General features: G+C 34.7%; 1 protein-coding gene and 1 pseudogene across 1 annotated transcript; both read right to left on the bottom strand.

The window, feature by feature from the left end:
* Positions 1 to 8,691: 8,691 nt before the first annotated feature.
* LOC120155552 lies at positions 8,692 to 13,465 on the bottom strand (annotated as a pseudogene).
* Positions 13,466 to 15,326: 1,861 nt separating this feature from the next.
* LOC120155570 (arabinosyltransferase RRA3-like) lies at positions 15,327 to 17,485 on the bottom strand. Its single transcript, XM_039167093.1, has 2 exons — positions 17,242 to 17,485; positions 15,327 to 16,673 (listed from the first exon to the last, which is right to left on the bottom strand). The coding sequence occupies exons 1-2, from the start codon at positions 17,407 to 17,409 to the stop codon at positions 15,558 to 15,560; spliced, it is 1,284 nt and encodes a 427-aa protein (XP_039023024.1). The 5' UTR covers positions 17,410 to 17,485; the 3' UTR covers positions 15,327 to 15,557.
* Between the last annotated feature and the right edge of the window lie 8,167 nt (positions 17,486 to 25,652).

Here is a 25,652-nt window from a genome sequence, read left to right as displayed (position 1 = left end):
TCAAATACCTTGAGTTCTCAATAATATGCGTTGGGCTCTATAAACAAAAGTGTATGAACTGAACAGTGTATAAGATTACAATAATGTGTATGAAAGTTATATGGATTTTCATGAGCAATATTTCTTGAAAGTGTTAAGTAAATACTATTTGACTAACTAAGTCAACGACTTAGCGTGTGAATGTTTCACACATAGGTTCAAAGAGATCGGAAGAGTGAAGAATAGGAAAGGACAACATACGCCGGGAAGATCAGATCATAACTATTTGAAATAGTATGTTTCTTATTATTTTGTAAATATTGTTGGCATGTATCACCATGTTTCAAAATGAAATGCTCTGATTAGTTTTTGTAAGCATATTGTGTTGTATTTATGTAAATTATTAAGTATTTATTTCCAATGTGAGTTTGAATTTTCAATATTACTTTGATTTAAGGGTTTTACCACTTCAATACAAATAAAAGATTAAATTTTCAACTACTTTTCAAGAGTCAAAGATTTGAAAAGTCAATGTGACATCTTGGATTCGTATCCGGGTCGAATACGGATTGGGGGTGTTACATGTACTGTATTTTTATGGCAATCCAGTTTCATAGGGGTTGCGTAAACAATAGGTTGTGGATAGCTCGACGGTTGAAGTTGAGTATCTTAGTGTTACTTATTCTACGATTGAAATAATATGGCCAGGGTTTTAAAAAATGATCTGTGACCGCGATTTTGGCCGTGATATAGCGGTTTCGCCGCCGTTTGAGTTACCCGCGACGATCGCAATAGCGTCTGCGACGGCCGCAATAGCGCCCGTGACGGCCGCAATCACGGTAAATCCAAAATAACCAAAAACGTGACCACGACCGCGATTTGAAACCCTGGATATGGCTTCAGTCTTTGTTGAGTGAGCTAGGTGTAAAGTCTGAAGGGGTATTGGTTATTTGGTGTGACAATTCGAGTGTTGTTGTGTCAACAAATCCTGTTTTGCACTCTAAATTCAAGCACGTGGAGTTAGATTTGTTCTTTGTTTGGGAATAAGTTGCTGCAAGGAAGTTACAAGTAAATGAAATTCCTGCATATGAGTAGGTGGTTGATGTTTTCACCAAACCTTTGTCGGCTCTTTCGTTTCATAGACATCAAGCTAAGCTGTCATCAATTATTATGCATCCATTAGGTGATGTCTTGACTACAGTCGAAAGGGGTAGTGTTATTGCCGAAAATTAATTTCTTTTGGTGTTCTATTTGTTTGATGTATGGTTTGATTTCTTTATAAATACTGGTTTGTTTTCTATGTAGATATAGTTTGTGTATTGTGGTTTTTTTTTTTTAGGTTGTTTTGTTTTTCAGGTTTGATGTTGTAAGGGGAATATTAGGAATAGTGTTGCCAGTGAGTGCATATATAGTTTGTGTGCTGCACCACTGAGGTGTTTCTAACTGATGTTGATGTTGAAACGGTTAAGGTTGTTAGGTCGTTTCTTAATAAACTAATAAATTACTCTTGTGTTGTCTTTTTAAAAATATTACGATTTTTGAATAAAATGAAAAAAAAAGTGTCGCCTTTCGTTCGCCTACTTCTCACCTGAGCTTATGCTAAGATCTTAACAGTAAGGCATCCATTCACTCGGACTTGGTATATAATCGATGTCATAGAAGAGAGGATGAGCAAAAACCAAGATGAAGCAAACCTCATTCGAAGCATGACATCTTAAAGAAAGGACCATTCAATCATGTCATAAGCCTTCTTCATATCGAACTTAATCGTCTTTCCTCGGATAATTCCTGACGGATCAGTATTTAAATAATGTATGTTAGTCTTATGAACACGTGCCTATGCATGAGTTCTAGAATAGTTTGTTAAGCTAGTTGTTACAAACAGTTAAGTTGTTTTAGAGCTGTTAATAGTTTGTTATAGCAACTGATACTTCTCTCCTTGCTTGTATAAATGTTGCTCTCTAACTCAAGAGAGTTAAGCTTCTTATTAATAAAGAATTATAAAGATTACAGTCCATTCCTTGTTTTCTTAGATAGCTCAGCTGCTATCTTATCATGGTATCTTTTGCCAATACTTGGGTGTGTTTCTTCCGCTGTTTCTTCCCTTTTCCAGTAGCTGCACGAATTTAAGTTCCATCATCAACACGTGCTCCAACAAATGCTCTATTCTCTATAGGCAATATTCCTCTTGTGACCACACATGTTTCGTCTCGTGCTTCAAAAAATGCCCCATCAACGAGTGTTCCAACGACAAGTGCTTCAACAATGCGTGCAAACAACCCATGTACTGCTGGTCCCACACTATCTCCACTAAATTCAACCAATGCTCCATTAAATGGAAACAACCCATGTGATGCTCTTTCAATACATGTTGATAATGCTCTTGGTCCCATGCGTGATGCTCCTTCAACGCATTCGCTTGATTCTTTGATTGCTAGTGGCCCACGTGTTGCGCCATTGTCTTCAATGCATACTCCATTAGATGAAAACATTTCTCATGCAATTGATTCCACGCATGGTGATCCACTATCAACGCATGGTTTTTTATTTGCAAATGGCCCACATCTTGCGCCATTGACGCATGATGCTCCACCAAATTCAATACTTGCTTCATTGGGTTCCGTTTAATACCAACAGCCCACATGATCCCATGCCATCTCCACTAGATTCAATAATACGTGAAAATGCCCCAACAATGCGTACAACGCCTCCACTAAGTGAAAACAGACCATGTGCCACTGGTCTCATGTCGTCTCCACGTGATTCCCTAGTTGATGGACATATTATTTTTCCTACATGTGATTCACTAGCTCATGAGACTGATGAACAAGTCTTGCCTGGACGTGGTTCTCAGATTCCTCATAACATGCATTCCATGGTTACTAGGGCCAAAGATGGCATTCAAAAACCTCATGTTCTGCATGTTGAATACTTTGATTGAGAGCCTCGGTCCATTAAAGAAGCTATGAAGATTCCTTATTGGAAGAAAGCTGCACATGAAGAGTTTGATACTTTGATTGCAAATAACACGTGGTCTCTAGTCCCTCTTCCTAGAGATCGTGTACCTGTTCACAGCAAATGGATTTTTAAGGTGAAACGTAATGCTAATGGCTCAGTGTCTCGGTATAAGACTCGTCTTGTTGTGAAGGGGTTTCTTCAACGACCTGGGATTGATTTTCATGAGGTTTTTAGTCCAGTTGTGAAACTTGTTTTAGAGCTGTTAATAGTTTGTTATAGAGCTGTTAATAGTTTGTTATAGTAGCTGATACTTCTCTCCTTGCTTGTATAAATGCAGCTCTCTAACTCAAGAGAGTTCAGCTTCTTGTTAATAAAGAATTACAAAGATTCCAGTCCCTTTCTTGTTTTCTTATATAGCTCAACTGCTATCTTATCAATGTACCATCTCATGGAAAATAAGAACATTGTCGGAAATCATACGACTTGGTACAAAGGCAGCCTGGTTTAAGTCGATACAATCATCAACCAAAGGTCAAAGTCGATTCACAAAAACTTTGGACACTATCTTGTATATAATTGTACAAATGACTATGGGTCTAAACATAGTCATGTTAATTGGATCTATAACCGTAGGTATCAAGACAAGTATGGTCTGATTAACCTCCTCCATTGCAACTCGCCCCTCCAAGAGATAAATGACAAGGGTGATAACATCAATACCTATCAAAGCCCAAAAATGATGGTAAAAGTTGTCGAGTAAACCATCAATACCAGGTGTTTTATCAAGATGAATCTACATAAAAGGTGAATGGACTTCTTCACAGGTATAATATGCTAAAAAGTTACATTCATAGTCGAGGTGATCACCGGTGTAATGGAATCTAAGAGGGTGGTATCATAAGCAGACAATCATGTGTGATATAAGGTTTGGAAATAAGACAGAACCTCATCATGTAGAATCCAAGCGGAGTAAATGACGGATAGTGTTCTTAGTTCAACAGTTAGAAGCATGAGCATGAAAGTATGAGATATTTGAATCCCCATGGGCAAGCCACCGTACACGTGAACATTGCCTTCAATAGTCCTCATTCAGAGACTATAACTGGTGGAGTTTCTCTTTAAGACGAGAGAACTCTTCATGATCGACAATAGACATTTCACGATTAATAGTTACATTCAACTGGTTAAGGATTGAATGTATTGCCTCTTGGGTTTCAGTTCTCATTTGTTGTTGCAAGCCATAGAGATAAGTACCAACCGAATTTAGTTTGAAACGTGTGGATCCCAAGGAGTTCTAGACACTGTTAACATGCTGAGCACAAGCAGTCTCATCTCTTGCCTCCAATGTTGGGTTACCGAGCAACAGGCATAGTATCAAGTATCATGTAGCAATGATATGATGAATACATAAACTCACTAAAAGCAAAGCAAGAAGCATGAGCAGATAGCCAAGAAGATCTCACAAAATGGTCCGAACGTTCATAAATGTTAGCCGTCGCGGAACCACCCTTGTGCCAAGTAAACCAGCCTCAAGACGGTTTGATATCCTATAAATGATTTCATCGAAGGGCCTTATACAGAAGGTAATCGTGTCAATGCATGGTCTCCTACGGCCACCTGATATTTTCGACTCAAGGAGAATCTCATTGAAGTCGTCTCCGACCAGCCAAGGAAGAGAGGAGTCGAATCGAAGAGTATCAAGCAATGTCCACGTATCAACTCGTCAATGACAGTCACTGTGACCATGAAGACCGGTAAATTGAGTAGAGGTGTCCCCAATAGGAACCAAAACATCAATATGGTGATCCAAAAATGAAACCAAGTCTAATCGGATGGTGGATTTCCAATAAAGTATCAATCCAGAACAAGTAGATGTGTTATCTACTGAAACACAGTCGGCCATCTACAACATCGTTTTGATGGAATCTGCAAGACCACGATGCAACCAGGATTCATATATAAACGACACATCAAAGTCTTTGTGAGCAATCAATTGCTCTAATGAACGAACTGTCTGAGGGTTCCCAAGCCCCCGATAGTTCCAGCATAATGTTTTCATAATGATCAGCGAGGTTGAACATCAGCCTCCGTCGGGACAGTAGGAATAATAGATTGATCATCAGGACTGGAATACAAGTCGTCAGTAGATCCTGATGTATAGCATTTTTTGTAGGGCCATTGGATGGGGTAGTTGAATTATCTGAACCCTGACGTTTATAAGATCACATAACCCTAAAATGAGGTGGCCAAGAGGAGGATTCTGATGTATCAAGATTCAATAATACTTGAACAGTCATCGCAGTATGAATCGGCGCCAGTGAATCATGTTGTGCGTCAACAGCCCCTTGTGAGGAAATAATACCAGGTCGAGGTCGAGATTGAGTACCAAGTAGAGTAGGAATGGGTACTCGTAGCCAGTCACCAAATTGAAAAGTTGTCATAGTCCGTAGCTATGTTGCACGGGGACGGCAGAGGAAGGCCGTTTCAAGTACCCGAAACGTCCCTGGCACGGGGACGATACGAGGACGGTCGGGGAACGTACCGAGGACGTGCCACGGTGGCAGGGTACGACCGAATGATACGAGGGACGTTTCGGGTACGGCCTTCATCTACCATCCCCGTGCAACTGCAGCATAAAATGGCTGATAAACAAACCCTTGTTGCTTCTATTTTGCTGCGACGAGCGAAACATCGGCATACGAGTTGAAGTATTTCCATATTGTTGAGGAAAGTAAACTGGCTGCTGAGATGCATCGAAAGCGAAAGGAAAATCAAGTTTAGAAGTTGGGAAAGAAGGAGAACTAGTGGAAACAGGGGAGGTTAAAGAGAACGAAACGAAGAAGTAACGGATTGGATCGGGTGCCAACCCAGACCCAGATCATCTCTCCAAGCTCAACAAATCTCTCCGTAGCGCCTTCTCGAATCGAGCCGAGGCAAGGTCGAAGCTACCCGAGCACTTCAAGACTGTGACGGAGCATTTAAAATGGAACCCATCCATTTCAAGACTCTGTTCTGCAAAGGTAAGATCTTGCTTAGTCTGAACAGGTATTTAAATGCTTTGACTGCTTCAAAGCAGCTCTCTTTGATCCCCAAGGTAATGGGAATCTCAATATTGTTAATGGGTATTTAGAGAAATGTAAGAAACTCAGTTTCAAATTCCATTGCCATGTGTCGGCAGAGCTGAAAAAGGTTAAAACAACTTGCAATGCCTTTTTGTTGCTTGCAGGAATACAATATCAAAAGTTTATCTTGATATTAAGAATGTCACTTAACTTGATTTTGATGATATCACACCTATAGATCCTATTTTTTATAATAATTTAAATCTTAAGATTTGATATTTTAATATTATGATTTATTTATGGATTTTATTATTTTAAAATTAATTTTGTTGTTTGAGTCTTGATATTTGACTTTATTTATAATTTTTTCCGTCTATTTATAATTTTAAATTTATTTTATATGTCGTACCATTACCGTCCCCGTACCTTGTAATTTTAGAAATTACCGTTTCCCGTCCCCGTCCCCGTATCCGTGCAACATAGGTCCGTAGCGCAATATGTGGACAGGAAGCGACAACATGGCGTATGAGACCGCAACCAAAACAGAAAAGGGGGAGGCGTACATATTTGATCATACAAAGTCGTGGACGGCCATTCAGACGATGAACAATAGCAACACAACGACGCATGGGAGAGCTGACATCCAGAGAAACTCAAAGTCGGAGATAAGACCCCATACGACCCACCCTGTACGGAGATCTATAACGAGTGGTGTACACAGACGACGACCAATCAATACACCCATCCGTTCAGTCATCCAAATGAGGGGAAAATCTTAAACCCAAACCTAAATAGACAGTTTGAAGAAGTCTAATTACTGGGGTTGCGGTCAGGGTCATAGGATGTGAGGGTGAGTAAGTCTCCATAAAATGCCAAGGAGAGCGGTCTATGACTATGATCTTCGCCTTAGTCAAACCAGACTCGAATAAGAATAGTAGATTGTCCAACGGAGTAATATCTTGAAGAGAGAACGAACCCCCAAATATTTCAGAATACCCGAATCACAGTAGCAGAATCAACTGTAGCAGATATAAATAAACGACCAACCACCCAATAGTCTATTGTGGAGACCGTGAGGACGACAGAAGAGTCAGAGACAAGCACATCACCAACTTCAGCATCAGTAAATGTAAGATTGGCAAGCATATGTTCAACGTCATCAGCCATGAGAAAAATCGAACAATCGTGGAAAGATTCAACCAAAGACAAGAATGAAAACAAAGTAGGCAACCAACGAAAACGAGTAACTGACTGATAATCATGCAAATGTGAAGCAACCCAATCAGAAATGGTTGGTTGAAGACAAAAAAACTATCCCAAGGTCACGTGCAAAAGTAACTACCTTGCAAGTTTGCATGTCCCATGCAAAAAGCAAAATCACGTGATAATGGTTAGTTGTTTACCCCAAAAGAATAATAATTCGACAATGCCAATCCCATACCAAACACCAGTAATCGACAGTTGAGCATCGGTAGGAATACAGAGAGCGTCAGACCTGCCCAAACATCCGACTCAAAGGGGAATTTGACCAGCGGCCCCCAGTGCAGAAGAGTATCTCCGGAAAACAAGTCCGTACCAGGATTGAAAGTGGAGTGAATGAGACAATCGAAGACCAAACGTTGACCCTTGCATCTAAAGAAAATTGATGGCCATAACACCCTACCAGGGGTGTGGCTGAGGGTGTTCAAAGTGTGCGACGGTGTAGGGCCCCAAATAATAGGGACCCCAAAATCTAGTATATCTATCAGTTGTTATCATTAAGAAGTATAAAAATAGGTATAGAGCAGTGTTTAGATCATTGAACTCATGACTTTGTTTATCTTAAGTTCGAATCTCGTTAACAAGTAAAATTATTTTTGGTAAAACAATGCAAGTGGGTTTTCTCAGTGTAATACAGCTGTAAAATTTTTATTATTTCAGAAAAATAAGTTCGAGATCTAAGGGTCCATTTATAAGAATTTGCACAGAGCCTCCAACAACCTAGCCACGGCCTCCAACAACCTAGCCACGGCTCTGCATCCTACCATAAGAGAAGGGTTGCGAGGGTGAAGATAAATTATAATTTAAATTTTTAAAATGCATTTTTTAAAAATTATATAAATATGACAAGTGTCACTTAAATGATATTTTAACAGTCGTTATAACCTGGACACTTAAAATTGTAATGTTTGTAAGTTAAGCATCTGAATTGACCAAAAATACTTTCCGCACCTATATAAAAAATGTATAATTTAAGGACTTATTTTTATATTAATTCTATTTTTAATTAAGCCATCCAACTATAAACAAGTTACAAAATTATCTATGTTAAATGAAGAAATAACAAAATTGGTAAAATAATAATTTGGTCCTCTTATTTTGTTCTTTTTATCATCAATTCCACTCATCGTCTCTCTGCATCACATTTTCAAAAATCACATTCCTAACCAAAGCCAAAGATACGCAGGTTAAATCATTGCTGGGTCACAACTAGTATTGAAAGTGACTACTACGCAACAAATAATTCAAAATCCATAATTTATAAATATACGATATTACGATCAAAATATGTAGATGACCTCAAAACTTAGTCTTTGTCAAAAAACTTTATCTTAAAACACAGCTGTGGGATACTTAAAATAATGTATTTGCAAACTGTTACATATACGGTTACACGTGCACAGCATATAAACACTAAAAAAGATGTATGGTATGAATTTACACTGTACATTCATTCTCCTTGTGCTAATCACTTAATTTTACTTCACGTCATGAGTTAATCACACCGAGTCAAGTGAGTTGAAATGAGTCCACGCATCCTGAGCTTCCAAATGTTTAGGTAAATCAGTAGGACGTATAGCCGTGATTTCTATCAACAAGTGGATGGATGATCATACAGGGGAGAAGCATGCATTACCTGTAGAACATCAAACACTCTTTCCGCAATGTATTTTATACCAGAGGCGGCACCCTTCTGCTGTAGTTTATCTGGATGTAAACACAGTAGAGCCTTTTGATATGATCTTTTCACTGCAGGCCCTTCAATTATGTCCACCAGAGGCACCGCCTTCCATCCGCTATTAGGCCAAAGGACCTACGTTTGTAGCCACTGTTAGTCTTTAACAGACACATGAAAGTTATTTACTGGCCTGCCTGCATGATCTTGGAGATTAATATGGGACACGTTTTTACTTACATATTGTAAGGTTGACAACAATGAACGGATATTTCCTTCTTTCCCACTTGACCAGTTCTGTATTTTTGCATTAATGGCCTGCATTAAATGAAGTAATCGGCTGAAAAATGTGAAGCAAAATAGGTTTTTCAGCTTCTAGTGTGGTCTATATTACCTTGATTTCTTCAGGGTCGATCCCGGAATCTGGGAAAATTCTCTTCTGGTGTCAAGTCTTCTATCTGTCCATAAGCATGTGGTATCATAATTTGGATAGACTAAATAACATTGAACATCAACCATTCTGTAGGAATTGTACAAATAGATATAAACCGAAAGCATACCGTGAAGTTTTCGTCGATTGAGTCTGTTGGATCTTCAATAGTAGTGTTGAAGCCATTAGAAACTGATGCCAACACAGATAATAGAAGAAGAAAAAGGGTTAATTTAGAGTGAAATTTGCATGCCACAGAGAAATATCCAAAACCAGGGTACAGGAAGTAATGGAACAATTGATAAACTAACCAGGATCTGTTACTGAGGTATTTGTGTCCTTTTCAGCTGCATCATTAAACATATGACTCCCAATAATAATTTGGGGAGATGATTTCTTCTCTTGCATGTCAGGCATGTGAAATTTTACCACCCTTTCAGTCACACCATCACTCGGTTCATACTCCGGCTTGATCGAATATCTTTCCGGACGTCTAGAGTCATGAGTCTCACGGACAGTGTCTGGTTTAGGCTTTGGTGAAGCATCCTGGTTGAAGAATGTAATGAAGTCTTTAACCTTTCCGCTAACTTTGCCTTTCCCATTATCCCCTGAGTTCCTAGGGGAACCCTTAACTCTTCTTGTACTGCCTTCCATGTTGGAATTATGAGGTTTCTTGACGTTGTCATCATCTATAATTTCATACAACTTCTTCCTACTCTTTCCAGAAATGTCTTTTGTTCCATAATTTTTACTCACCCCATCATTGCCTGTACAATATAGAAGAAAACATCATTTAAGAAATAGTAGCACATAAGCAGCGGATCATATCATAAAAGTGACCGTCGATTCCAACCCGAATCCGAATGCCACATACCTCGTTGGTAATGGTCATCTTCATGGAAAAGCAATTTCAGTGTTTTAGTGTGAGCCTTTTTAGTTTCACTCTCTTGTTTATCACACACATCTATTTCAGGTTCGGACTTGGGAGTGTTGTCTTCCCGAATAAATCGAACCCTTTTTCCATCTTCGGTTGTTGAATGGATTTGAGAGCTTAAAGTTGCCTTATCGTCACGTTCAACTCTAAAAGATTTAGCATTTGCCGGCATTCTACCAATAGACCAGAAACTATAGTCCAATTCTGATATTGATTCCGTTGCTATATTTTCACATGATGTCCATCCCTTAGCACTTGAGCACCTCTGCAGTTTATTGTTTTCTTGGAGTTTACCATTTCCCCTAATGGGTACAGGTGCAGGTACAGGTACCTCTCCTTTGTTTTCCCATTTATAAGAAGTGAAAGCGGCCGCCGGTTTTGGATTCTATTTTATGGTGCTTGGTCGAGTTTATTGAATCCTTAGCTTCATTGGCAGTAAATAACTCATGAGACAAATCACTGAGTGAATACGATGATTGAAAATCATTTTTGGGTTCCTCTTTATGTTGATTTGAGAATCTTGAGAGAGGGGAAGAAGCATGCAGACTCGAGGCATTTGATTTGACCTCCATTCCTTTGTTCATAAGGCTGGGGAATTCAAGGCGCCAAAAGTAAGCATCAAATTTTATATAAACGTTAACAAATAGTCAAATACTTTAAACAATCCTTCAAGTTATGTTACTTAGTTGAGTGAGACAAAAAGATGCATTTGGAAAGTTACATGACAAGTGGATTTAGTATAATTAGGGTTGTAAATGAGACGGGAGAGATCGCGAGCTACTCGAGATCGACTCGGTCAAGGCTCGATAAATACTCGAATCGAATGGACTCGACTCGAACTCGAGCTCGACTCGAATTCTTAACGAGCCGAAACAGGCTACTTGATACTCGACTCGAAAAGCTCGTGAACAGCTCGAAAATATAATATATTAAGATTTTATTTAAAAAAAAATAAGTTATCAATAATATTAACATTTATGCGTTGAATTTTTTTTTTTAAAATACAATAAGACTTTCATGTATTTAAGGATCAGGTTCGAGTTTGAGTTTGAGTTTGAGGATTCAATCTTGTTAAGTTTAAGATTTTTTTTTTCATTTCGAGCCTTTTCGAGTTGCTCACGAGTTTCAGTTCAGGATTTCGAGTTCGAGTCGAGCTTAAAATTTTAAACTCGTGAATTTTCGAGTCGAGTCGAGCTCCATTTCAGAGTTTTTGAGTCGAGTCGAGCTCAGCAATACTCGAGCTAGACTCGACTCGTTTACACCCCTAAGTATAATTACGTGTTATTATACTGATTTAATATGTTTGACTAGTCAAGATAAATTTTGAGTCATGTTAGATTGAATGTTCTTCAATTACGTCCTTCAGTTTTAAGAAAGATTGCGAATTTATGAAATTACACACATAATTACTTCGTCCGACTTATCAGATTGAGAGCTCTTTCTTGATTCTATGGGTGGTGGTGCATGGCCGTTCTTAGTTGGTGGAGCGATTTGTCTGGTTAATTCCGTTAACGAACGAGACCTCAGCCTGCTAACTAGCTACACGGAGGTGATCCTCCGTGGCTAGCTTCTTAGAGGGACTATGGCCGCTTAGGCCAAGGAAGTTTGAGGCAATAACAGGTCTGTGATGCCCTTAGATGTTCTGGGCCGCACGCACGCTACACTGATGTATTCAACGAGTCTATAGCCTTGGCCGACAGGCCCGGGTAAATTTTAAATTTATGTAACTAAATAATTACAATTTGTGATAATTTCAAATTGATAATATTATTAATTTTTATATTAAACTGAAGATATATATTAAAAATGCTTAATCAAGATAAGTTGACATAAAAATATATTCTTAGTTAAACAAAGTGATAAAGAAAACAGAACAAAGAAAATTCGTATCCTCAATAGCAACTAAAATGTTTATGGTTTTGAAATTACTAACAATGAGTTTCTTTTAAAAAAAATAAAATTTAAGGGATCACAACTCGATTCGATTTGAAACAATTGATTTTTTTATTCGACGTTAAAACTCGTTTTGACCCGATTGTAATTTCATAAACTTAACTTGATTTGAGGAAAAAAAAGATTTAAGAGTCATTTTTACCGCTATAGTATGACTCAATCTATCATTTTCACCCCTATAATATTTTCACATCAATTTAGCCCTCAAAATTACTCAATCGCATCAATGTTTAAAATATTTGCTATTGCTTAGGGTTTTAAGGTGGGATTTATTGGTTGGAATTTAGGATTTAGTGTTTTAAGTTAGGATGCATGATATAATTAAATAACTTTAAAGACTAAATTGATCTAAAAATACTATAGAGGTGAAAATGATAATCTACTATAGACACAAAAATGACCCTTAAGCCAAAAAGAATAAATAAAATTTAAGTTATAAAATAAGATTTGAATAAATTAAATTTTAATAATTAATGGATTGATTTTTAAGTTGAATTTAAACATGCCATAGATATGATTATAAAAATTGTTTAAACTACAATCAATTTCGCAAATAGAACAAACTCAAATCTATTAGTATGGACTCGTAAATGAGAAGTAGGCCAAAAACATGAAGTATGGCAAATTGGTAATGCATATTGAAGTAGAAGATTGAAGCTAAGTAAGAAACAAGTGAAAGAAGGCAGCAATTGTTTTATCCCATCTTTAAGCTCTTGAGCTTGGAAGTTTATATTGCGTAGCAAAATAAAACACACGAAGCGCAGAAAGAAAAGGTAAAAGCAGAACCTGAATCGAGTAGGCAAAGAAGTAGGAAAAGGTTGAGGCAACCTAGCCGGACTTAATGCAAAAGGCTCCTTGGTTTCAAACTTGCTGGGAGAACAACTCTCATTCCCTCCAAATATATCATCATAGAAATCGCGTCTCGACTGCCTTCTCCTTTCTTCCCCGAACACTGCCTTCTCTTTTAAACCCGACGACCGCGAAGCACAATACGACGTTTCATCGCCGCTTCTGAAGCCGGACGGTGAATAAGAATCCGTGTCTCCACCCAAACGGTGCCGTGTCACCTGAGCCGATGACCTCCTCGGCGGACCTCCAAACACATCGTTGAAGTCTATATCCGGTGTGTTGGGAGGACTATAGCCTAAAAGAGTACTCTCTGTTCGGGAAAAGCTATGCATGCCGAATGTCAAAAGAGGGAAAAATGGATGACAAATGGGCCAAATTTGCAGAGGCAACTGAGAATGTTTTCCGTATATGAAAGAGAGGAAGCTTCATGACAAACTGTATTGAAAGAGACGGTTGAAGAAGAAGACGAGCTGGGTGGTTAAGGCAAAGATTTGAGCCACAAAGGCCTTAATTGATGGATAGGGCAAGAGAATTGTAGGGTTTATTTTGTGATTTGAGTGAGAAAAATACATTAATTCATTATTTTTTGTGATACGAGATTGATTCTCAGTTCCTTTTCTATCAACAGCCTGTTCGTTAGTAATGATTTTTCATCGAATATTTATTTATTTCGGCTTCAAAATGATGGTGATTTAGCATCAAAGTTTATAATTCAAAATTGGTTTCCAGATAACATCATGGGAAAGGGCCCATCTGAGATTCTTTCTTGGATAAACATACATTTACTCTGTAACTCGTATTATTAATAAATTCGAAATTAGAGTAGAAAACCTCATCATCTGTCCGTGAATCTTAAACAAAATCATGGACTGCTCTTAACCATGTATTCCAATATAGTCATTGTAATTACAAACAACAACAACAAAATCCTATTCCCATATGCAATGGGGTAAGGGGAGGTAGGGTAGTAGGCTGCCCCCAACGCCAGGTTGAGAGCAGCTTTCGTGTAAGACCTCCGGCAGTCAGAAACTTAAAAATAAAGATAAAATACAATGCATGTATAAATAAATAAATAAAAATCATAGACGAACATCGTAATTGTAATTCCGTTTATGTATCGTTTGATTTTGATTAAAGTTGTACGATTGTATTGATCGAATTTAGGCTAAACAACAAATTTAGTATTTTAATTGTTAGTGTTGGTTTGTTTTCATACTTAAATTTTCATTTTTTTTAAATAATACGTAACATTTAGTTTGTATTTCACTTTAGTCTCCGCCGTTAAAAACTTAACGCGTTTAGTGTCTAAATTATCAATTTTGACCCGTTTTAGTACCTAAACTTTCATTTTTTTTCATTCAAAATTTAACATTAAATTTTGTAAATTTTGAATGGGATACTAAAATGAAACACAAACTAAACTTTAAACAACCAAAATTGATAATTTAGGTACCTAACGCAAAATTTACCCTTTATTTAATTATAGGCGTAATACAAAAATAAGTGTCTAAACTATACCTAAAATTGACTTTTGGTACCTAAAGATTTTTTTTGTTAAAAATATGTGTCTAATGTTTTCTCCGTTACACTTTTAGTTGTCTACCGTTAAAATAAACCGTTAAGTAACATATGTCGCATTTATATTCTTTTTGAATTAAAAAAAATTGAACATGTCACTTAGCGGGTTCTTTTAACAGTATTCATCTAAAAGTATAACGGATAAAACATTATGCACCTATTTTTAACGAAAAATTCAATAGGCACTAAAAGTCAAATTTTAGGCACTTATTTTTATTTTTCCCAGAGGTGTTGAGTTAATTATTTGGACTGAGTAACATTAAAATAGAATGACTAAACTCTAATATAAACGTAATGGAGAAACCAAAAACCAAATTTTGACCACAAATGGCCCAACATAGATTTTACTAATTGGTGTGAATACGAATGAAAATCGGAGTTGGTGTAATGACGAGGTTTAGGCTTTGGGAGACAACGACAAACTAATTTGTCACGGTTGTCTTCTATTACTAATGGATGGCTTGGGGCATTGAGACAGTTTCACTGTGCTGCCTTTTCTCTCCTTTTGGACAAAGTTGATAACATCCGTCTTCTACTTATTCTCAGAAACCCTCACAGTGACAAGAGGAATAATCGCACAAATAAAATATGCAGGAATACCTTTCTCATGAAAAGCAACAAAAACAGTAACATAATTTGTTCAGTGTGCATAATATAGCACAAACGTACTAATTCAAGTGCTTGTAGTGTTTCACAGAAGTTACACGAGTAATACAAAGCAAAAGTAAAAGAAAAGAAACCGAATAAAGATATTCAACATTTTTTTCAGAAGATACTATCGGAATAACCTACCCGTATTATGTAACTTCGCAACAAGTGAACGATGAGCCATCCATCGTCCATAGGTCATGAGATCCTCAGCAGTGTGTTGTGTTCCTATCACTCGGAGCCATCAGGGTACGGATCCAATGCATCTTGCTTTCCATTAACGTAGAACTCTACCACTGCTTTCATTCTTCGAAGTTTATCTGGGTGGTAATTTACATGAACAATTACAGGCTTTAACTTCTTCAGTTTCGCGTCTTTCCTGACCGTCTTAAAGAGGACTTTGCTATTCATGAACACGTAGAAATCCATAGTTCTCTTGGCAGCATGAAGCCCATCATAACCAGGATGTGATGGAAAAAAGAGTTCCTCGTTAAAAACAGCCTGGTCCCATGCGTTTGATTCCCGAGCTAGCCTATCAGCCACACGGTCTAAAAGCTCAATCGAAGGGATTGTAGGCCTTATAAAAAAGAAACCAGAGTTATAAACCCATATTCTCATTGTATGAGCATAACGTGCCCAACCCATAGCAGGTTCATCAAAGACATCATTATATCCATAAGCTGTCATGTTATTGTGACCATCAGTCATGGACTCTACATCAGAATCCCGATAAAGATGGTTGAACGGATTTTGTAAGTATATTATATCAACATCTGATAGAAGGACGCTATAACCCAGTTGCAAAAACTCCCTTAAGATGTGGAACTTCAACCCAGAGACAGCATGATTGCCTCCTGTTCTCCCAACGGTATCAATACCCGCATCCGGATCCCTCTTGTACACTGGGACATCATTTGATTTGCAGAATTCTTCAATATTGTCATCTAAAGCTATAACTAGGTAATTCGGTATACCAACTCTCTTGATGCTAGAAATCTGAACCTCCAACATCTCTTTCACATTTGAATTTGCAAGCACAACTATAATCTCTTTCTGAACAGCAACTTTCTCCAAGATCGCAGCCAATCTTGGGTTCACAGATTCATCAGGGACAACAGTCGGGTTAGTCCGCAAAGCTTTGACAGTACCAAAAGGTCCAGCTTTATGCTGCTCACCCAAAACGAGAAACTGCTTTTGGGCATTATCTTTTCCTTGTTCGGCCAGTTGCAGCTTCTCCTTCAAATACCTGACCTGCTTCTTTAATTCGGAATTCTTCTCCGATAGTGATACGATTTCAGATTTCAGCATCTTACTCCGCTCCGAGGATTCACACGAGGAAGAACCAATCTAGAAACCAGCAAAAGCAGAACCATACCCATCAAACAAATTTTAAGCTCATAGTAATAAGAAAGTTCATAGTCCTTTACAAATCATTATTAAGCTCATTCAAGGAAAAATATCAAACAAAAAACAGAAGGATGTCGCCTAAAGGGTACCACTACCAAGGGAAATGGAAGGCAGCAATTGCAAGTAAACCTCTAAAAAATGGGTTACAAAACTATCCTTCAAAGCTACTCTGTTTAATGAATTTATCACTACTTTGTTCTATGTGTAGAATTAGAGATACTCAATTCCAATGCTGCTACACCAAAGCAGGATAAAATAGTTTTAGTTAGTTCCAAGTATAATTACTACAATGAGAGATCAAATCAATTCAAATCATTTGGGTTTCCTTGAACACCCAGATCTTTAAAACAAAAGAAAGAGTCAACACAGCTAAGAACATTCATTAATCCCAAAGTCAACTCAACCCCATTCAGGTTTCGAATTAAAAAAGAAAACATTAACCAATGGACTGTTTACGAAGATGAGAAAAAAAAATCAAAACTTGATCGAGGGTTTATCAGAGGTGAACCTGAAAACTTGATTTGCCAATTCGACGGTTTTGAACGGAGGCAGTGGGATTGATGAGGCCGTGAGGGAAAAAGAAAGCGATGAGACAGCCGAGAAGAACTCCGATCACAATGGCTATGGCGATTCGAGATCCACGAAACGACTGCGCTTTGTCCCTGCGACCCGCCATATCCTCAGTACAACACTGGACAGATTCAAGTTCGTATTTTTATGGCTTTTTTTTAGATCTTATTTAGAGACAGATACACAGAGCTTAGTCGTCGCTGATAAGTTTTTCTTTTTGTTCACAAAGAAGTAAAGAACATTGAGGAGGTTATATTTGGTGCTTCGCCACCATTGTAACCATTGAGAAAGATGGAATCAGGCCCTTGATCCAAGAAAAAGGAAATGATCTGACGGTTATTTAAGATTCATTGACTTTCCTGGTGTATTGGCGTGCTGAGAGGAATTGGATTATCTGGATCCAAAATTCCAAATAAAATTACATATATAATCTTGCACTTTGGGGTCAATTTTAGTAATTATTATAATAATTGCAAGTTAGGCGCATTAATTTATCATGTTAAGTAGAGGGGTTAGTTTCAAGTTAGATAAATTCAAACCAGATCTAATAGGATTTTAATTTCTAAATAAGATTCATTTTAACATTTTTTTTAAATTAATGTTTCTTCGTCAAGTGGTGTTGATAGTTAAAGAGAATATTATTCAAGTTCTCACTTCAAACAATTATTTCTGTGAGTAGGGGTGTTAAAAAATACATGACCTATTTGACTCGGTCCACAGATCCCAATCTAAAAAAATCAGGTAATTCTTTTTAAAAAATTACCTGACCTAGTCAGGTACCCTACCCGTGATTTATTCTGGGTAGTTAGGCCGAGTCTAGATTAATTTTTTTTTATAAATCCGATTCAATAGTTTTAATATATATATATATATATATATATTAGTTTAAATTATATATTTTTTATGTTATTAATATTTTTACCTTAAAATTAAATATAAATCCTTCAATTTTTCTTAGATTTGTATTATGTATTTTTGAGTTTAAATTTTTTCAAAGAAAGTTTTATTAATTTGTCAATATGAATAGAAAAAATACGATCGATATTAATATTTTTAATGTTTTCTTTTAGAAAAAAAAATTAATATATATATATATACACACACAAATATTTATCATTAAAACTAATTTTAAATCATTAATTTTTGTGTGTGGATTGTGATTATGAACTTTTAAATTTTTATGTACTTCATCTGTGATTTTTTTTAAATTAAGTTAAAAAATAAAAGTATTATATAAACCAGGTACCGTGACCCGAAAATGCGGGTATCCAACTAGCAGATTTTAATACTCCAATTTTTGTTAGTGACCAAAATGTGAGTTTTGAAAATTTAATGGCCAAAGTATAAAATTTAGATTTTTGGGCTAATATGTAATTTTGTGAAAGTTGGGGGACCAAATCAACAATTATGAAAAAATAGTGGGTTGTTGTATAATTGTTGTAATATGATGGAAATTACCCTTTGAGGGCTGAAATTGAAGTTAGAATATGAAATTTAGCCATTTTGGAAAGTTGACAAAGTTTGAGTGCTAAATGGTAAACATTGAGAAAGTTAGTGGATTAAATGGTAAATATGACATTGTTGATGTATTAGGCTGGAAATTAAATGTTGGATTTTTATTGGGCTTAATTGGGTTTGAATTGAAGAATTTATGACAAGGGCACATAATGAATAAAAAGGAAAAATTAAGATGAATTTTAAAAGAATTAAAAAATAATAGTACTTTTGAGTAAGGATACTAACATTGTATTTTATATTTGTATGTGTGATTATTGATTGTGTAGATTCGATCAAATTCGTGATGCAAGCAATCAAAAAGACAAGGAAAAAGTTCAAGAATAGTTGGACTTTATGAGTAAGACATAATAGTGAGGCATACAAGGTGAGTGCATTTATTATGTACTTATATGATATGAGGACGACTTGCGATGAGTTAACCTCGAATATTTTTATAAAAGAATATTTTACTGTATTTTGAAATATTTTCATAAAATTTATGAAAATTATTTTTAAGAATGATTTTAGGGTATGAACTGTCTTAAAACGAATGGATGTGTTTCATACAAATTATTATTTATTGATGGTTTGGAATAAATGTTTAACCTGTGATTTGGATTTTAAAATCTATTGTATGTACATGGAATGTCGTAGGTGCAATAACAATACCATAAATAAGGTGGTATTGTAGTAATACTATGTACTTTAGCACTATATATATAATTGGCATACTTGGAGTGAGATGGGTATCTATCGATTTTTTTTAGAAAATGCATTATTTCATTTTCGTAAGAGTACTTTGTGTACTTTGAGTAGTACTTTGTGTACTATGACAATTTGTGTGCAATGATGGTAGTCGTACGAGATTACTATTCCAAAAAGGGGTTAGAATTATATTATTGTGTACATTGCATTCTCATTTATCATACATTGGGTTACGAATGAATATTTTGGAATATACTGATTTATCAGTATGCTAGGCATATGAAATACTGTTTCGCAGGTTATTTGATGGAAAATTTTCCTATTAAGTTAGTTTTATGCATTAATATATTTTATACGATTAAACTCGTATTTTGATCTTTTATGAAATACTTATGTTTTATTATATCTCATTTATTATATTATGCCTTACTAAGTGAATACTTAGCGTGTGATGATTTTCACGCTTAGGTAATAGTGTACGGTCGGAGTGAGGAGTGCAGCTGATATCATCTGTCAAGGGTTGTCTCATCAGTAACAATATGACATCTCTAGATGTTTATTTTGATATTACTAGTTGACATGTACTTAGATATGTTGTGATGCTCTGATAAGATACTTGGTAATTGGTCGTAATACCATATTACGTTTGAATTAAACTACTGTTTGATGGATTTTTAAACATTGTTTTATATATTAGTAGTTGAAGAACGTTTTATAAAATATATTATTAAACCATTTACTTAAAGAAACAAAATTTTACTAGTTTTCAAGTACGAAAATGTTTTGAAAGTCGGGTCACGGGTCGATAAATATACTACCCGGAGAACTGGGTACCCGATACTTCCTATACTCGAAAATACGGGTACCTGATTTTGAACACTCCTATCTATAAATATATATACGTCATCAATAATTAAGAAAAATTCTAAATAAATACTACCCATATTCGTCACAAAACCGTTCAATAAAAATAGCTAATAGGATTATGTATTTTAGTTAATCAATTACAGTGATCAAATTATATCAAATTAAACTTTTTTTAAAAGAAGATTCTATCAAATTAAAATGTACAATGTATTTTCGCCAAATATATTTTAATACAGCACAATTATAATATTTTATTTAAATAATTAAGTTGCATTGGCATCTTGTCTATTTCTTGAATTATGAATACATTTTTATATATTCTTATATATTTTCTAGACAAAATTAATTCAATAATTCATGCGGTGAAAGTAATTGAGCTTATATGGTAGTTTAAAAATTATTTTGAGATTTACAATGTAATTGGAATTTGTCATTTTCTCATGATAATTTCTTAAGATATTATTTTATTAGTCCTATTCACATGAATCATATGCTTTTAATATAATTTCTAGATTTCATGATGAATTAATAACAAGTTTCACCTAATATATTAATATAGGCAAATGCGTAACTTTTGCCACATCTAATTTATTAAATTTATTACTTTTGTCTCTATCGTATTTTCATATCAATTTAGTCATCGAAATTGCTCAATTGTATAATTTTATACTATACCCTAACTTAAGACCCTAAATTATAAAGCATAAATCATAAATCACAACATCATAACCTCTGAACCATAAATCATAAACCATCAACCATAACTTAGGGTTTTAAGTTAGGGATATGATATAGAATGATGTGATTGAAAACTTCGAGGGCTAAATTGATGCGAAAACACAATAGGGGCGAAAGTGATAAATTGTGTCTATTACAGGAGTAAATGTGACCTTTAAGCCATTAATATATTATTATTTTTAAATATTAGTTTATTGTTTTTTATTTTTAAAGTTAAAAAAAATGAGGACTTCGTCAAGATGGCAAGAACCAGAGAGTTAATTTACGAGGTAACATTTTTTCAATTATCTCTCGACGAGTTTTCTTAATTTTTTAAAATCTTAAAATAAAAAATAATACTTTTAAATAATATGACCCACGAAACCCTTGTACCATACATTTCGAATTTATTTTGACTATCCTATAAATCAAAATTATTTTAGCGTCAATAATATTGGTCTAATTTTACCATATTTTCACGCCAAATAAATTTTATCTTTATAAGAAAAGGTTCTAAGTTTTGATTTGTTGCTAAACTATTCTTTTCAAGTTTAAGATTTATTTATGTATAAATTTTGTAAAGTATGTAAAGTTTCAAGAATTATTGTTGGTGACTTAGGTGAACAAATTATTCGTTTTTTTTATTTAGTTTACCTTTATATATATATGTGGTTGTTAATGTGACCTTAATAGAATTAGTAGCCGCTTTTGTTGAAAGTTACAAATTTCAAATTTTGATTAATATTTAAAAATTAAAGAAAATATTAAAATTAAAAAATATTATTTAATCTTTAAGAAAAACTAAAACTTTTTTTTTTGGTAAAGAAGTATGATTGAAGAAAAATCATACAAAGAAGATATAAAAACCTCTCTACTTCTGGACGGAGGAAAAGAGTACACACAGCTACAGTAAACCGAGATTGTAAAATACCAACTCCTTATGGGTAGTTCTGTGGTGCGGCGCCTAAAAAACGGCTAATATACGGCGTGATCGGTTAAACAAGTGATCGGTTAAAATTTAGACCGGTTATGTTATATTATTTAACTGGAAATATTATAAAGTACAATAACATATTAGGTAGCGCTTATATAATGTAATAGGTAGCGCTTATATTGACCTATTTTATAAGTAAACCGGTATATTTATACCGATAACATTGTAAATTTACCTATTACATTATAATATGTTGAAAGTGTCCATACTTTTTTATAAAAAGGATCGATACTTTTTTTAAAGTTATGTAATTTATGTTTCAATTTTTTAATAGTGTTTCATGTTTTCCACCTACAATATTAATTTAATAATTTCATTTGCACAAAAAATTATTTGATTGTTTTGATATTTTATAAAATAATATTTAGAATTTAAATTTAACAATATTAACCAAAGATAATAATAAATATGTAATATATATGTTTATTATTTTTAATTTAATGATAATATATACTGTAACATAAAAAATAAATCATTAGATACATATAATTATTAAATTGATATCTTAAAACTCACTCAAAAGATAACCTTAAATTAATGTTTTCCACAGTGAAATAAGTATGACACTTTTATAAAAAGGATAGATACTTTACAATATAAGCACTACCTATTACATTATATAAACGCTACCTATTACATTATATAAGCGCTACCTATTACATCATATTTTTACCTATTATATTGAAAGTGTCCATACTTTTTATAAAAAGGATCGATATTTTTTTTAAAGTTATGTAATTTATGTTTCAATTTTTTTAATAGTGTTTCATGTTTTCCACCTACAATATTAATTTAATAATTTCATTTGCACAAAAAATTATTTGATTGTTTTGATATTTTATAAAATAATATTTAGAATTTAAATTTAACAATATTAACCAAAGATAATAATAAATATGTAATATATATGTTTATTATTTTTAATTTAATAATAATATATATCGTAATGTAAAAAATAAATCATTAGACGCCTATAATTACTAAATTGATATCTTAAAACTCACTCAAAAGATAACTTTAAATTAATATGTTTTTCACAGTGAAATAAGTATGGACACTTTTATAAAAAGGATAGATACTTTACAATATAAGCACTACCTATTACATTATATAAACGCTACTTATTACATTATATAAGCGCTACCTATTACATCATATTTTTACCTATTATATTGAAAGTGTCCATACTTTTTATAAAAATGATCGATACTTTTTTTAAAGTTATGTAATTTATGTTTCAATTTTTTTAATAGTATTTCATGTTTTCCACCTACAATATTAATTTAATAATTTCATTTACACAAAAAATTATTTGATTGTTTTGATATTTTATAAAATATTGTTTAGATTTTAAATTTAACAATATTAACCAAAGATAATAATAAATATGTAATATATATGTTTATTGTTTTTAATTTAATAATAATATATACCGTAACGTAAAAAATAAATCATTAGACGCCTATAATTACTAAATTAATATCTTAAAACTCACTCAAAAGATAACCTTAAATTAATGTTTTCCACAGTGAAAAAAGTATGGACACTTTTATAAAAAGGATAGATACTTAACAATATAAGCACTACCTATTACATTATATAAACGCTACCTATTACATTATTAAGCGCTACCTATTACATCATATTTTTACCTATTATATTGAAAGTGTCCATATTTTTATAAAAAGGATCGATACTATTTTTAAAGTTATGTAATTTATGTTTCAATTTTTTTTAATAGTGTTTCATGTTTTCCACCTACAATATTAATTTAATAATTTCATTTACACAAAAAATTATTTGATTGTTTTGATATTTTATAAAATAATATTAATTTGGGTCGATACTTGTTACATTGTTAATTTACCTATTACATTATAATTATTGGTTTTGATGTTTTTTGGGTCGATACTTGTAGTTATTGTACATACCTAAATATGTACTGCGAATTTAATGTTGTACCCACCCTTTAACTACCACTACCAATACCACATCCTATTGAAAACAACACAACTGAAACATGTTCAAAATGAACCTTTGCTTACATCTCCATCAACTCATGGACCACTGAACTTGCACAACAAAATTTTTTCCATGGATAATACTGATGTAGACAATGTTAAGCCAACCGAGGAATGCCATGAAGTACATAATGTTGATGAATCTGACAGATTGGTTGGTCAGCTCTTCTGTTCACGTGATCAAGCTTGGTACTTTTACAAGGGATTCGTACGAGAACATGGGTTTAGTGCACGTAAGGGAACAACACGGCTTGACGTGGAAGGGAATGTGAAGACACAAGAATTTTGTTGTTCCAAAGAAGGGTTTCGAGTATCAAAAGTCAATACTGTTGATCGTCAACGTGCTCATACGCCAGTCACAAGAACATGATGTAAGGCTAGAGTCGTAGTTACAGCAACAAATACAAACGATCAGTGGGTTATAAGTAAGTCTGATCAGAAACATAATCATGCATTGTGCACACCTGCTATGACACCATTTATGCGTTCTAATAGAGCTGTAAGTAAGGCTGATATCGATGAGGCAACAACATTGAAAGAGGTCGGTGTTGGCACGTCACAAGTAATGAACTATTTAACGCAGCAGGAAGGGAGCTATCATAATGTTGGATTTACACATAAAGACCTCTACAATGCACTTCAAAGAGGTAAAGCAAAGGAAATCGTCGATGGGGATGTGAATGCGCTTATTGCCTACTTTGATTATAAGAAACATGATGATCCCGGGTTTTTTATGACATACTCGGTAGACGAATCGGGGGCATTGTATAATCTTATTTGGTCGGATTCTACATCGAGATTGGATTACACATGCTTCGGTGATGTAATTGCGTTCGACACAACGTACAAAGATAATTTGTATGGTCGACTAATTATGCCTATTGTTGGTGTCAATCATCACCATAACACAATTGTGTTTGCCACTGCCATAATCGCTGACGAGACGTCTCAATCTTTCGAGTGGGTGCTACAGAATTTTTTAGAAGCCATGATGAATAAATCACCTATTTCAGTTGTCACCGATGGGGATAGGGCAATGCAGAGGGCTATCAAATCTGTTATCCCTTATGCTAAGCACAAATTATGTTCTTGGCATCTTTCTCGCAATGCACAAGCTAACATTGGTGACCTAAAGTTTACAACAACATTCTCAAAATGCATGGCTTCCTGGTGGACAACCAAGGAATTTGATATTCAATGGCGTTCGGTTGTTTCAGAATTCAATGTCCAAAAGCATCCATGGGTGATTGAGAAGGGAAATACACGACACTTATGGGCACAAGCATATCTAACCGGTCATTTCTTTGCCAATATTCGCTCAACCAAAGGTGCGAGTCTATGAATGCTTCACTAGCTATTGCACTGAAACACAAGAAGACATATTTAGATGTTGTTCGTGCAATTGAAGATGGAATTAGTAGAATGCGTATGAACGAGTTGAAAGCGGATTACTTAAGTTCCCATACGAAGCCCTTCCAGATCACAAAACTGGTCGACCTTGAAAGCCATGCCGCTGCGATTTTTACCCGCGAATCTTTTCGTGTGTTC

This window comes from Hibiscus syriacus, unplaced genomic scaffold (assembly GCF_006381635.1).
Source record: "Hibiscus syriacus cultivar Baekdansim isolate YM2019G1 unplaced genomic scaffold, ASM638163v2 tig00111197_pilon, whole genome shotgun sequence".
Classification (NCBI taxonomy): domain Eukaryota; kingdom Viridiplantae; phylum Streptophyta; class Magnoliopsida; order Malvales; family Malvaceae; genus Hibiscus; species Hibiscus syriacus.
This window is presented reverse-complemented; position numbering and strand designations above follow the sequence as displayed.